The sequence below is a fragment of the Anopheles coustani genome, chromosome 2 (assembly GCF_943734705.1).
Source record: "Anopheles coustani chromosome 2, idAnoCousDA_361_x.2, whole genome shotgun sequence".
NCBI classification, from domain to species: Eukaryota; Metazoa; Arthropoda; class Insecta; order Diptera; family Culicidae; genus Anopheles; species Anopheles coustani.
The window spans coordinates 10922660-10937221 of record NC_071289.1 but is presented as its reverse complement, the minus strand read 5'-3'; the positions used below and the strand labels follow the sequence as shown (position 1 = coordinate 10937221).

The 14562-nt window shown below is 46.1% G+C and overlaps 4 protein-coding genes across 4 annotated transcripts; 2 read left to right on the top strand and 2 right to left on the bottom strand.

Moving 5' to 3' along the window:
* Nucleotides 1–611: 611 nt before the first annotated feature.
* LOC131262189 (iron-sulfur protein NUBPL) lies at nucleotides 612–1615 on the top strand (the record flags this gene model as incomplete). Its single annotated transcript, XM_058264137.1, has 2 exons — nucleotides 612–1015; nucleotides 1081–1615. Coding segments are annotated over exons 1-2 (909 nt in total), but the record flags the coding sequence as incomplete, so codon positions are not given.
* LOC131262611 (deoxynucleotidyltransferase terminal-interacting protein 2) lies at nucleotides 1595–3116 on the bottom strand. The gene is made up of 3 exons (XM_058264653.1): nucleotides 2858–3116; nucleotides 2497–2792; nucleotides 1595–1995 (listed from the first exon to the last, which is right to left on the bottom strand). Exons 1-3 carry the CDS (start codon nucleotides 3051–3053, stop codon nucleotides 1618–1620), a joined length of 870 nt encoding a protein of 289 aa, XP_058120636.1. The 5' UTR covers nucleotides 3054–3116; the 3' UTR covers nucleotides 1595–1617.
* Nucleotides 3117–3382: 266 nt separating this feature from the next.
* LOC131266732 (adenosylhomocysteinase-like) lies at nucleotides 3383–5147 on the top strand. The gene has a single exon (XM_058269348.1). The coding sequence runs from the start codon at nucleotides 3526–3528 to the stop codon at nucleotides 4822–4824; it is 1299 nt and encodes a 432-aa protein (XP_058125331.1). The 5' UTR covers nucleotides 3383–3525; the 3' UTR covers nucleotides 4825–5147.
* A 94-nt stretch (nucleotides 5148–5241) lies between these two features.
* Nucleotides 5242–11389, bottom strand: LOC131266731 (zinc finger protein 184). The gene is made up of 10 exons (XM_058269347.1): nucleotides 11210–11389; nucleotides 9119–9412; nucleotides 8854–9024; nucleotides 8246–8786; nucleotides 7886–8177; nucleotides 7600–7785; nucleotides 7440–7530; nucleotides 7144–7278; nucleotides 6970–7069; nucleotides 5242–6897 (listed from the first exon to the last, which is right to left on the bottom strand). The coding sequence occupies exons 2-10, from the start codon at nucleotides 9302–9304 to the stop codon at nucleotides 6782–6784; spliced, it is 1818 nt and encodes a 605-aa protein (XP_058125330.1). The 5' UTR covers nucleotides 9305–9412; nucleotides 11210–11389; the 3' UTR covers nucleotides 5242–6781.
* Nucleotides 11390–14562: the final 3173 nt, after the last annotated feature.

The following is a 14562-nucleotide window of genomic DNA, read 5'->3' as shown; positions in this document are numbered from 1 at the left end:
TTTTTTCGAATCAAACACTGGACTACCTCGACGGCGTGGGTTCGAATCCCAATCGAGACCGAATCCTCACCTGTACGAGAGGACTGACTATTCACGCACGCAAAGGGAAAAAGGTTTGTAAGCCCTTAACGGGCATGACCAAGACGGTCGTTACGCCAAGAAGAGATAGATGAATTGGACAAAGATTGGTTTTTTCGCGCGATTCACATATCTCCGTCGTTTGCTACGGTGAATTATATTCCATTGATATTTCATTTTGGTGCACGCGTGATATTACGTATTAGGACTCGGATTAGAAGATTCAGATCTGAGAGCGGACTTTTATTGAATCACGATTTGTTATCCCATCACTTTGTATGGAATTTGACAAATTATTGTGCGATTTCGTCGTAACACCATGTAACACCTGTAATGCGGTAACTAACTCAAAAGAATACGAATTTGATTTAGTTTTTTCAGCCATATTAATTTATAATAATCCACGATTTTTCTAGGAATAATTAACATGTAAAAATCTATTTGACTCATATATTCCGAAATGATCGTTTATTATGGATCATTCAAACAAACTGGAATGTAAACAAACCGGATCGATTTGTCAAACATTACGAAACTACCGGTGTTTTCCAAAATAAAGATCGATGGTTTTTGAAAGTGCCGCACAAATGATGCGATTAGGATTACATAGTAGACATTATGGAGTGTCGATCGTTAGGAATTTATGTTCAAAACCAAACCAAAGACAGGCCGAACTTATGGCCAGAAGTTTGCCTAAACGGTTGGCTTTACCTGGCGTACAGCACATTGTAGTTGTATCGTCCGGGAAGGGCGGCGTAGGTAAAACAACCACGGCAGTAAACTTGGCGGTTACACTGGCAAAATACGGTAAAACGGTGGGCCTGCTGGATGGAGACATTTTCGGCCCATCCGTGCCTAGAATGATGAACCTCAGCGAGGCCCCGTTGGTGGACGAGCGGAATATGATGGTTCCATTGGTCAACTTTGGTGTGAAATGGTAAAATATTGAACGCTATAGCATGAGACTCGAAATGAGTTATGAGACAAACAATATCGTTTCAGTTTATCGATGGGCCTGCTGGTCGAATCTGGGCCCGTGGTTTGGCGTGGTCCACTGGTGATGTCCGCCATTCAGCGACTCTTAAAAGGGGCAGCTTGGGGCCCGTTGGATATCCTTGTCGTCGATACACCACCCGGCACAGGAGATGTCCATCTTTCGCTCAGCCAGAACGTTCCCATCGATGGGGTGGTGCTAGTAAGCTCTCCACAAGCGGCAGCGCTAGATATAACCAAGAAGGGTGCTGAAATGTATCGCACGCTTAAGGTACCACTGGTGGGACTGGTTGAAAACATGAGCCATGTCGTTTGTGATAAATGTGACAATCGGATTGAACTAGCGGACAATCTTATCGAAAAATATGTACAGGAGCTTTCGGTGGAAGTGCTAGCCAGAATACCGATCGAAAAAGACGTAATGCAATGCTGCGATGCCGGAACGCCCGTTTGCTTGAAATTTCCCGATTCCCTGTTTGCCAAGTCGTACGACACCATCGCAACAAAAGTAATCGACTTTTTAACGAATAAACAAAAGCTTTCTATTTATTTCCTCTTTTTCTTATCCTTCTTCATCTTCAACACTGCCTTGTGGTAGGCTTTCTTCTTTCTCTTTTCCAACGCTTCCGCGTACTTGCGTTTGTTAAACTTCTGGAACTCCGCATCGGCCATCAGTTCGTCCACGAGCGACTGCTTGTTGGCCTTCTTAGTTCCGCGCTCGTTAAAGTGGTCCAACGGCGATTCGAGCACCGTACCGATCTCGAAGTATTTTGGAGTGCTTCGTTTCTCCACCCGACCGTATACCTTTTTCGGGTCCAACACGGAGCGCATCCGTATCAGATCGAGTTCATTCTTCATCTCTGGCGTCACCTCTGGAGCAGCCATGTTGAACCATTCTCTGCCCTTGGTCTTTTGGCGTTCCGCCTAGAAAATAAGACTACATGTTAGTGTACCTTTTTGCTACCGACGGCGATGAGGTTCCCTAATTAGGTAAATCAGATTACTAAAGAGGACATCAATCGGTTCAGAGATCTCTGAAAACTTATCAAGACCCGTGCTCGTTGAAAACCCTTGGAAAGTTAGTTCTGTGGGATCATAGCAGCCAGCACATTGTTAACCGCTTCTAAACAACATAAAGTGCCCGATCCTCAAGGATCGATCATCAACATCGTTTCACTAGCGAAAGCGAACCGAATCGATGCTCGAACCAGCTTCATTATCCCACCGGCCTTACGACAGAATGCATAGCTTCAGAAAAGTGTATCATTCCGTTAAGATTACAGTGGGAGGGCTGTATTGTGAGCACGGGTTGAGTCTGGACAATGTAATAGAGTATCTAAGCAACCATTTCAGCTGTCGAATATATCATCAGTAAGGAAATCATAAAGCAAATCCCTTTCCATAGCGAAATACGATTTTTCTTACCCGATTTAATTTCTGCCGAGCTGCTTCGCTCATCCCCAACCGTGCAATGCTATCTTTCTTCTCAATGCTAGCAGTTAATACGGCGTTTTTCATTTCGGCATTGACATCCGTTTGATTGAGTTCGTTCTTCTGTGTTATTCCCTGGTGGGTAGAACGGCCTGTCGATTTGCTCGCTCGTTTGTCTGCACGGAAAGTACGCACATTTAGTGCGTGTTTTTTGTAATCCACAATTGAAGACATATCGTCTACGGGAGTGCTCAGTATTTTCGCAATGCTTTCACCGGGAGGAGGTAATCCTGCAAACAAAAAAGCTTCGTTGAGGATTTCATTTTGTAAATCTTGGGAAAAGATGGTAGCGTACCTCCAAAGTCGTCATCGTCGTCATCGTCGTCATTACCATCGCTTAGCTCTTCCTTCTTCACCTCTTCTACAGCGGTTGCGGGAACGGTTCCATCGAAAACACTCACATAAGGTTTGGGAAGCTTTGGCAACTTTGGGATATTAAAATGACCGCTGTTAGCGGTGTCACCAACGGTATCGACCACGAAGAAATCCATTTTAATACTGCGGCGTGAAGAGTAAACGATCACACTCTTTGCTGTTAGTACCGCATGGCGTTTGTTTACCTGATGATGGCAGCTATCGAGGTAAACATCGGCAAGGCGGCAAGATTTAGACAGCTTAGCTACGTTTTTATAGCAAATTGACAGTTGTTTCGAGCAACTATTTGCTGCATGGTTTTCATAAATTGGTAAAATAGGTAATTTTCTTGTGTTCTGATAAATTTGCGGATTTCTGTAAATTAATCTCCTTTTTTAAGGTTTGAATTGCCTTCTTCGAACCATTTCCAGAAGCTAAAAAGCCAAAATCTATCTCGCACTACCTTTCCATGCGGTTAGGTTATAAACGCCAAATTTAGCACGCCGGTTTCACAGTTTCTTTTCGGTTCACGCGGTATCAGACGAGTGTTGCACAAATCGGCTCAATTCTAATTTCGTGCGCTAAGCTAAGAACAGTTCGTGTGAAAAAATGTCCAAACCACAGTATAAAGTAGCCGACATTTCGCTGGCCGAATTCGGACGTAAGGAAATCATTCTCGCTGAGAACGAAATGCCCGGTCTGATGGCGTGCCGCACGAAGTACGGTCCGCTCAAGATCCTCAAGGGTGCCCGGATTGCCGGATGTCTTCACATGACCATCCAGACGGCGGTGCTGATCGAAACACTGCTGGAGCTAGGCGCGGAGGTGCAGTGGAGCAGTTGCAACATATTCAGCACCCAGGATCACGCCGCTGCGGCCATGGCAAAGGCGGGTGTTCCGGTGTACGCCTGGAAGGGTGAGACGGACGAGGAGTACATGTGGTGCATTCGACAGACGCTCATCTTCCCGGATGGCAAGCCGTTGAACATGATTCTTGACGATGGTGGCGATTTGACCAACCTGGTGCACGCAGAGCATCCGGAGCTGCTGAAAGAAATCCGCGGATTGAGCGAGGAGACGACCACCGGTGTGCACAATCTGTACAAAATGTTCCGCGAGGGTCGCCTCGGTATGCCGGCGATCAACGTGAACGATTCGGTTACGAAGAGCAAGTTCGACAATCTGTACGGCTGCCGGGAGTCGCTGCTGGACGGTATTAAGCGCGCGACGGATGTTATGATTGCGGGCAAGGTGTGTGTGGTCGCCGGATACGGAGATGTGGGCAAAGGTTGCGCCCAAGCGCTCCGTGGTTCCGGAGGTCGCGTGCTTGTGACAGAGATTGATCCCATCAATGCATTGCAAGCGGCCATGGAAGGATTCGAGGTGACGACGATGGAGGAGGCCAGTAAGGAGGCACAGATCTTTGTCACCACGACCGGCTGCACAGACATCATCATGGGCGAACACTTCCTCAACATGAAGGACGATTCGATTGTGTGCAACATTGGTCACTTTGATTGTGAAGTGAACGTAGCCTGGCTCGAGCAGAACGCAAAGGAGAAGGTTAACATTAAACCGCAGGTTGATCGGTACCTACTGCCGAGCGGGAATCACGTGATCCTGCTGGCGGAGGGCCGTTTGGTGAACCTCGGTTGTGCCATGGGCCACCCAAGCTTCGTCATGTCGAACTCGTTCACCAACCAGGTGCTGGCGCAGATTGAACTGTGGACAAACCGGGAGAAGTACGAAATCGGTGTGCATGTGCTGCCGAAGAAGCTGGACGAGGAGGTAGCCGCACTGCACCTGGAAAAGCTTGGCGTTAAGCTGACCAAACTGACGCCCAAGCAGTCGGAGTACCTGAACTTGCCTGCCGAAGGACCATACAAACCGGAACACTATCGTTATTAGGCGCGTGCATTTCTAGTTTGCTATCAATTTCAATGTTTTTGTAACCACTTCATGTCCATCAATTGAGCCAACAAAATAGATAACTTCAACTAACTGATCTTTTTGGTACGTGAAAAATATGTTTCAGTTCAGGCAAGACTCAATCGAAGTAAGCTGAAGCATTTCGTGATTGCCATGGTGCCACTAAAGTGCATTTTGTATGCCGTTATGCTAATGTAGCAATAAAACAGTTACTTTTCATGCCTGTCACGATCAAGTGATCGCGGACCATTAAAACTTGCATTAGTGTTTTAATTTCAAAATAAAAATATGTAACCGTGTAAGCTGTTCGTAAGTTCACTTACTTTAAGAAAGAATGAAACGAGTCCTTTTCGACACACACTCAGTGAAATGAAATCACCACCTAGTTAAATTACTCGCTTTTGCTTGAAATGATTTATTTCACTTATAAGATAGGTGTATGAATGTTCTGCACTTTCGTACGCTAGATACTACGTGATTCCGGGAGCTTAAGGTCTGCGTAAGGTCAAGTTGGGGGTCTTCTGTTTTTACAATAAAAATGTGCACAAGAATTTAGTATGGGTTCCTCTTTTGCCTGTTGTTCTTGCTTTTTCGCTCATTCTTCTGGTTTTGCTCTGGTGCCTGCATACTGCATACTGTAGCCGTAAAGTTAAGCATAACATTAAAACCCTATTTACATTTCCCAGATGCGCCAGGTGTGGGCATCTGAAGATCTTATCCTGTAGTTCTGTTATGTTTAAAGGTAAATATTCGTGCTGCTTTTCGTTCTGCCTTGCTTCAAGGAAGCAAAGCCTTACGACATATTGTTCGTAGATAAATTGTTGTTTTAACCACTAAGTTTCTATTATAAACAAAGTTTCATGATAAACAAAGATTGTGACCCAAAAACGAAAAGTAACGCAACATTTGTTGCTGTTTTTTTTTTTCTTTCTTCTGAATACTATTCAACAAACAACATATGCCCGGATGTGTTGAACATGGCCCGGGGGTTGTTTTTTTTATCTTTTTGATTTTGAATTTAACTACGTTTTTCAAAGATTTTTGTGATACATTTCAAGTAATGCAGTACTTTTAGTAATAATAAAATAAGAAAAATAATGTTAGTCGCTAATGCAAATGAAATGCACTCCTATTCTTGCTGCTGTTTCAATTATTCTAACACTTACGTACTTAACTATTATTCACCAACGATGTTCAAAAAGTGTTTGCGTACACTTCAGTAGAGTACAAATACTTGCGTGTCGAAGAACCGGTCAGTATGTACAATTATTAGTGCGATAGCGGCGGTTTAAGGGAACAAAAATTATCGATTAAATGAACCATCAGTGACGACCGTTCATCAAACGGGCTGGGTCGCATGTGGCTTACTTTACAGAATAAAAAATTCATAATACGTACTTACAAGGGAAGGTTAATGTCTTAAAATGTGTTTTCATTCCGCAGCTGAAGGTGTTCTTCGTAGAGAACTGCTTGTTTAAAATCATCATTCGAATAGGGAGAGTGTGTTCTTATCCCATCGCACGCGCAACGGCGTTCGTCGAACGTCTTAAGATCAACCTTGCATGAAGTTATGATCTACTTTAAGCATGTTTTAATAACCTATCCTGCGGTAGCGGGAAAAGTCTCAACCTATGGCCTAGTGTTTAAACTTCAATTCACTGCGATGTAATTTCCTGGAGGACAGTTATCGTTATTTCTTCGTACGTCGGGTTTCGGGGATCTATAACGCGTGCAGCATACCTTCGCATTTCGTAGGTGCTACACAAATTCTTATAGGTTACTTACTACTTTCCTAATTATGTTTTTAAAGAATTTCATCATCCGTCGCAAAATGCATCCCCCGTACTCTATCTCTCCCTCCGTTCGTCCTCCATCCTACATGATGCAGAATCTTCAACCGATCGCTAGTGCAACTTTTTCAAGCCACCGAGTTTCTTTACATTCCAGTGATAATAACTTCCCGAGATTTTTCATCCATTTCGATGATTTCCTCCTTGTGCACCACTTGGGTTGCTTGTTGCTGCTGATTCTGATGCAGTGGAGTCGTTTGACCTGAAACGGAAATATATTTGCCATTAGGTTCATAGTTTACGGATTGTTTCATAAAACGATTTGAAACCATACCGTATTTCTCGTGAATACCACGGTGCCTCTTCAGTGCGAAACGATCGGCAAATGCGGCAGAACAGATGTCACACTTGAACGGCTTCAAACCGGAGTGTACCTAATGGCGAAACCAATTGAAAAGCACAATCGTTTAGTATGGGATTTTATAGAGTTTTAGTGTCACATGCTTACCTTTTCGTGATTCTTCAAATGGGCCGCCTGGCTGAACGCCGACTGGCAGCGGTTACATTTGTACGGCTTTTCACCGGTGTGGATCCGCCGATGGTTCCAAAGGGTGGCATGGCGTGCGAATCCTTTGTCACAGACCTGGAAGGAAGGAAACAACATCGGATCATTAAACATCTTGTCTTTAGGGTATGGTTTTACTCGAATTGGTATCCGTTTTGGTCGAAGCAACCACATTCAAGTCTTTGACTTGAGTGACTTAGAGGTTTAGTTTTTACTAAAATTAAGCAAAAATTACATACCTCACAAACGTATGGTTTTTCTCCACTGTGGGTACGCTCGTGGTTCTTCAGATGCGGCGATTGCGAGAACTGCATTCCACAGGTTCCACATCTGCAACGGGACAACGGGTTTGGTTAGCAGTTAGAGAATCCGTAAACATCCGCTGCCAAAGGCACTTACTTGTACGGCTTTTCTCCCGTATGGATGCGCATATGGTTCTTCAGGTAGACCGCCTTCGCGAACGCTATCCCGCACACGTTGCACTTGTAGTTCTTTTCGCCCGTGTGCAGCTTCTTGTGCGACCAGAGGCTGGAGTAGCGCGAAAAACGCCCTCCGCACGTGTTACAGGTGAACGGTTTTTCAGGCCTAGAAACATAAAATCGCAGGAAGAAAACACCGAACCGATTGATTATCGAACGAATACTCCCAACTTGCTTGTTCAGCAAAAACAAAATGGGATACCCACTGGGGATGTACTTGCGATTGGTGCATGTGCTTCTTCTGGCCACCAACTATAATTACACCAGAACCGTTACATTTGTTACATTTTGTGACAGTTGCTAAATTACGTTTTTTAACGGGATGCGCATTCTGCTGCTGCTGTTGCTGCTGCACGATCGCTTGCTCGGCCTTGATCGAGTGCATCTGTTGCCCACCGGGCATCAGCGAGTCCATTGACGAGTTGCTGTTCGAGGCGTTCGGTATTTCACCGATCTCGAACTTGATGTCCCCGTCGGGTGCGACAAAGATTTGTGTGGCTGTGGACGGTACAAAGAGCTATAGATAATCTTGTCCTACACGCAAAGTGGCCATGTCGTATGCTTACTTCGTGCCGGCACCGTTTGTGCTCCATCGTTGTTGATGCACGTTTCGCAGCGGATCAGCTTGGGGCCCTTCCGCTTCGGGTTGGTGTGGATTGGTCCATTGCAGGAGATACATTTCTGCGCTTTGTCGCCCTTCGCCGTATGAGTAACAGTGACCTGTTGTTGCTGCTGCTGCTGTTGTTGTTGTTGTTGCTGTTGCTGCTGGTGTTGTTGCTGCTGTTGCTGTTGCTGCTGTTGTTGTTGCTGTTGGGCTTGAGCTTGTGCCTGCGCTTGAGCCTGTTGCTGCTGTTGCTGGGCTTCCTGGGCATGCTGGAGCTGCTGCTGTGGCACAGGATCGAGCGCCTCGGTAGCAACGATCTGAATCTGGCCCAGGTTCTGGCCCGTCTCCGAGATGAGATTTTGTGACTGCGTGACAACCGTGATGGCATCGGAGGTGGTCTCACCGTCCTGATTGTGGGTGCGCTTGTGATGATTCAGCAGCGTCAGATGATTGAACATCAAACCGCACACGTCGCACTTGAAGCTAATGTTCGATATGGTGTTCTACGAAGGGAAAAAGTAACAATCGATCAAGAGTTGCCCGGTGGCAAAGGATAAAGCACACTCGTACCGTGATGGGCTTATTTACCACAAGCTGCCTTCCGTCGACGGTGATTCCGGTCACGCCATTCGGTATCGGCATCTGGTTGACCAGGGCACAGTTGGCATACCCGAAGGGCTGCAAATACTGGACCGTTTTCGTGTCATCGGACAACTGCGCCAGGTTCACGGTGCTCAACGCCTAGAGGAAAAACGGGAAGAGAAAGACCACCATTCTCGTCAGCGAGCCGTCCGTGCGTGTGTAAAAGCGTGTTGCCAGCCGCCAGGGACGTTACCTGCGACGTTGGCGTTAGCTTTTGAATCATATTCACATTGGCGTAGAAGGTGGAGAACTCCGGTGCCTGCTGGTTCGTCTTTTGACCCTCTAGTTTGGTGCCCTTGTTGATGTCGGTGGTGGTGGTCTGGTATTGTATGCCGATAGGGGTTCCCGTGGCCGTCTGGATGTTGTTGGTGGTAAACATCTTGCTCGCGTGCTGACGTTACTCGCTCGTAACACACTCTCTTCTTTCTCTAAAGTCTTATGATCGCGGTCGATCGCGTAAGCATAGCTTTTCTAGCGCCGTCTCGATCTGTGTGGAGAAACAAAATGAACGGCGAGAGTACATTAAAAATAAGAAAAATGTTGTTGATCAAGATCGGGAACAAGCGTTTGACAAAGTGCCAACCAACATTCCATCACGTGCTGCTTCATTCATTCAACGGCAGTGAGCCGTGTGGGTTATGTTATCGAAGTAAGCTACGATCACAGGTATAGTAGGCCTTTAGCCGCTGCATGGATATGCATTCGGAAACCTTACGCCATTCACCCTGCGCCATAGGACAAATTTCAAAGGCGTACGTTCGAACGTGTCGTTGTGTTGTGACTTTTTGAACATTTTCACGTTGAGGCACCGCGCGAATGTCGCCCGGGTAAAGACTTTGGTTTTGAAAGTAAACGCGCGATTTCACCTTGTACGCGAAGGAATCGTACAATCTTGGTGGACTCAGTGTTCCAAGATTAGTGCATCACCTTTACAACCCATTGTTACGATAGGGCTGGTTTGCGAGCGTTATGCGCTTAAATGTTTTTAAAATACCCTACTGAAGTAAATTAAACAGACATCTATAAAGCATGTTTTGCGAATCATAAAAACTCTATATGGAAAAAACGTAAATAAACCGCGAATTTACTTTAACGCACATGGGCTATGATTTTTCTCCTGCTCTTTTGCTTAAGCACATTTTTGTTGCTTTCTTCTTAGAAAGAGAAGACGCACGGTGTTACTTTGTCTTTTTGTCTAAACCTGCAAATTGGCACCGTTTCGGAAAAAAGGATGGATGGGTCGATCGCGTGCATCGTATTCCGTCGTCGATGGTGGCGCAGGGAAAAGAGAAACCGCACCGATTTGCCCTCTTGCTCGTGGGGCAAGAGCAGGGCGGCTGTGTTGTGCCTGGTGGAAGCAGCACACGCATATCATCACCACCAGCCCACCTTTGACGTCCGCACACGGCTTGTATTCGTTCCTTCCCTTTTCTTTGAAAAATTTCTTTTTCCCGAAGGAGACAAAAGTAGAACGCACAGGCGACTGCGATATTTGTTGTCGGGCAAACGCAAAACTGTTCAGCCTCCCGCGCTGTTCGTGGCGGACTCAAGAAAGCGGAACGAGCGAGAAAGGGGCTGCGAAACGGGATGACACCACGCGTTGGCACCTCGAAAAATGGTCAGTCTCTCAAACGGAGGACTGCATCAGTCACAGTTGTTCGAGAATGCGAGCAGCAAATCTTCACTTCACACCCCCTAGGGGGGTTTACGTTACTAATACGAGTAGATTAGTGCATTTTGTGATGACTTTACCACTAGTTTTCTATCGCGAAACAGTAACGCACAGGCGGCTGACGTATGAACGGACCAGGCGTTGGTTGCATTGAAAGCGTTTGCCCGACTCTAACCAAATTCCGCTTCCGTTCATGCGGCCATTTGCTAACTCGCTCTTGCGCTTTGCTCACTGCGCCAATGCACGTACACAACCGTACGCGCGAACGTCGCGACGACGTGCCATGCACGCATACACTCGCGGACGCGCGATGAGAAAAGCAAAAATCTGTGACGAAACCGAGGCGCCTACTTTAGGGCATCTCGATCTAGAAACATTCAGTCAAATTCCCGGGGTAGCATTTGCGATTTTCGAAACATATCTACAGCAAGCGATGTAGTTGAGGGGATTACAATTAAAGCAGCATGCGAGAGCTTCACAAAAGTGGATCGATTTTGCAGCCGCTCGGCCGCCATTCCCCGAGTCTCATTTGCCAAGCCGTCCCTTGCCTGGCGGTGGCGTAGCACCCCACGGGGTCTAGCGCGCGCTTGGGGTGCTCCATATGCTTCATACCTTCTTCGCGGCAGTTTGCCCAGCCGGATGACCAACGATGATTTCGGTGGCCAAAACAAATCACTTTATTCGATCGACAACACACTCTTCTGCGTCCCCGTTCCGAGTTTCGTTTCGAATCACCACGAACCGTCTTTTGTCTCACTTTAATATGGCGGCGGTTGCTAGACACCGTTTCACTGTACTGGCACGGAAAAAGAAGCACAACGATAAGCGACACGACTGTCAGCCCGCATGAAAGGGAAAAAGTCGTCTGTACCGTTCGTGGCTCCGCAAGATGCGCTTGCGGGTCACAATCGCGCGAGGGACAGACGAAGAGAGCACACGAGAGAGCGAAAGAGCACGAGAGCCAATTTGGTCGAAGAAGAGAGGCTGATAGTGCGAAACAAAGAGAGAATGTTGAGAAGTAAAGCGGATCAACGTATCTCTCCCTCCTATTTTGCTCTGAGCTCTTCTCAACGCGATTTTCCTTTCTGATGTTGTAAACAAATGTCGAAATGTGAAATGCTGGACATTTAATTTTCATTATGCTGCAGGATTAAAGCATAAACATATGAAGAAATGTTTGCTTGGTTTTGATATTAATTTGTAAAACGTTGAATTCTGAAAATCTGTTGAGTAATCGACCCAGCATGGTAAACATGTAGTGACAATCCAATCCATACAGGGTTTTTCAGTGAATAGCTAAAGCAGAAACACGTTGGCTCACATTCAAACTTCGACACGAATCTTTTAAAATACGCTAAACGTATTTTCGTGGAAGAAAATGCAGTTGAATTTACAGATTCATTTTTTTTCTCGCTAAAGAAAGTTAGATTGACTAGTTTCAATGTCGCTGGATTTAGCTGTTGATTTGTAGAACGCTGTAACAATCTGTGGCAACCGTTTATTTTCACCGGGTTGTGCTTTCAGAGTGCTGTGAATGTTTTCATTGGGAACTTTTGAATATTTTTTAAATTTTTTTGTAAGTTTAGGTTCAATTTGAGAATCGTTTGAAATCCAGGAAGAAATTATTAAAACTCCGCAATTGTAAGCAACCGTCAAACTGTTGCATTTTCATACATGACTGTTGGTTTCTTTTTTTAAAAAAAACCTGAATGTAGAAATTCAAGCAACTGACAAATGAAACAGTTTTCCTAAAAGAAATGCAATTTCAAAAACTTCACACCCGCATAAAAACCATACGTTTCAGTTGTCCTAAATATCCCGTGCAAAAGATGCATTTCGATCGCATTCACGCAACGCTTTCCAACATGTGCACCGAAAATCTCATGTTTCTGTTGCATATTTCATCGCCGGCTGGAATTGGAGCGTGTAAACAAAAGACCACGGTATTCGTTTATTTTAGTTTCTTTTGTTGCTTCCTCCTAGTTATTCCGTTCATCAAACTACTGAAGAAAGCTCGCACTTGATCTTCAAGGTAGATTTGCTAGCTAGCGCATAAAGTTTCGCGCGTGCAAGATCGATCCAAGATGTAGTGCTTTCAAGAGGCAAAGAACTTGTGTGCCCTGTTGTTTCCGTTTCTCCCTACCCACCAGCCGGGTTGGTTTTCTCGTCCCGTAAACCTTCCCATTGTTGTGATCTCCTCCAACAGTCTCACAACAACAGCTGGGAAGTCCGTTTCTTACCTTAGCGACCGTTTAAGTTCCTTCAAGTGGGACCGTTCGAGTACCGCGAGCTGGTAAAAATCGATTCCTTTCTGTGGCCATCGCGTCGTCGCGTGATCGCGGTTCTACGGAATGCAGACCAGCAGGAGCTTATGAAGCGCTGAAGCTCGCGGAGCGAGTGGAAAAGCAAGAAATTTACGATTTCATTCGTTTTCTTCAGCCCCTGTATATTGGAAGCCCGCGACAAAGATAGAGAAAGAGCGAAACGCGCGCGACTTATAGGAGAAGAAGGAAAGGTAGATAAAAAGGTGGAAAGAAGAAAACAACGATCTGGAGAAGGAGGTTTGCGTCTCCAAGACGCGGCGCGTTTCGTTCGTTCGTATTTCTCGCGCAGTAGTCCAGTGCTTGCCAGTCGAGCAGTTTATGTTGTTCGCTGGCGACGTGTGAAGTTCGTGCGTTTTTTGCTCGCGCTCGCTGTTGAAAAAAGATTCTTTTCCACCACGGTGGACCGTCCGGGGGGTTCGTCGCCAGTGCGTCGCTGGCCGGTTGTTGAGCAGGGAGTCTTCCAGAACTTGAAAGCCTCCGTTCCGTTTCGGTGCCGCGAGTGTTTGGTTTGCAGTTACCGTGGCAGCCAAAGTTGCATCGTTGCAGGTTGTGCAGTGTGCGTTTTTTCGCCCCTTGCATTGCGTTTGTTTAACTGTACTGTGCCAGTGTATTTCTATAGCGTCTTGTGCCGTGCTAGCCCGTCTTGTGCCGTGTGTATCACCTCTTTTCTAGTGCCCCGCGCAAAAGGTGTGCATTTCTGTACGTTCTCGTCGCCGTCGTCGTGTGCCGTACCTTTTCCTTAACCTTTTTGCCGTGCCCTGAATTCGAGTTGTCGAAGTGGCGAAGTTCACAGTGCATGTGCAAACGCAATACGGTGATCGCGACGTTTGTTTCCTTAGCGACAAACCACCACCACCAAACTCCTTCCGAAACTCAATGCCAAAACAACGGTTGCTGCGATCTCTCCTGCAGAAGAGGTAAGTCGAAAGCGCCTGGCATATTTATCATTCCCCGTTGTTATCAATTCGCACGCAGCATCAGCTCAAAAGAAGAAGAAGCCACCGATTTTCATGTGTGCTTCTTCGCTTTCCTTCCGATCTTTCTTGCCAAGATGTTTGCGTGCTTTCGAAAGGCTCGATCAGGTCGGACGTCTTGGTGCTGCAGCAACATGCCTGCTGCTGGAAACGAACAAATCTCGCTAAGAACGAAGTAGATATCCGAAAAAGGGAGAAGAAAAGATGCTTGTGTTGGTGTCGATGGCCAGCAGGAGGGCAAGAGCGAAGAAGATTGGTGTTTTTGAATGAAAACATCGGGTAAGATCGCTTTCTCAGTCTCAGCCAAGAAACAACATGATCATATCCTCCTATGTTGGTGGACGCGATTTTAGTCACAATCGGTACCAAACCCCATACTAACAATTTTTGTGACACACTCTCCTCAAGAAATCAACAAATAAAATAGAAATAAACCCTCAAAAAGCAGGTCAAACCAGGGAGGATAAGCGGCGCGACTGTCGAATAGATCGTAGATCGTGAGATCGTTACGCAGTATGTGTTTGGCTGCAGCACTTACCCTATCCGAGGGTGTCGTTTACTGCTGAATCATGCTGGCCCACGAACGGTAAATGTTCAGTAAAACGGCCCCTAAACGGCTCGCCGGGGTGATTTCTCTATTGCCGATCGTAACATAACGTTTTAAAAT

Excerpts from the sequence above, each read along its gene's own strand:
- LOC131262611 (XM_058264653.1), bottom strand. The coding sequence starts at position 3,053 with ATGGATTTCTTCGTGGTCGATACCGTTGGTGACACCGCTAACAGCGGT. Across the intron at positions 2,793-2,857 it reads CGACGATGACGACTTTGGAG|GATTACCTCCTCCCGGTGAA; the intron begins GTACGCTACCAT and ends TTTTGTTTGCAG. Across the intron at positions 1,996-2,496 it reads CTCGGCAGAAATTAAATCGG|GCGGAACGCCAAAAGACCAA; the intron begins GTAAGAAAAATC and ends CTTATTTTCTAG.
- LOC131266732 (XM_058269348.1), top strand. The coding sequence starts at position 3,526 with ATGTCCAAACCACAGTATAAAGTAGCCGACATTTCGCTGGCCGAATTC.
- LOC131266731 (XM_058269347.1), bottom strand. The coding sequence starts at position 9,304 with ATGTTTACCACCAACAACATCCAGACGGCCACGGGAACCCCTATCGGC. Across the intron at positions 8,787-8,853 it reads TGGTAAATAAGCCCATCACG|AACACCATATCGAACATTAG; the intron begins GTACGAGTGTGC and ends TTCCCTTCGTAG. Across the intron at positions 7,279-7,439 it reads AAAAACCATACGTTTGTGAG|GTCTGTGACAAAGGATTCGC; the intron begins GTATGTAATTTT and ends CCTTCCTTCCAG.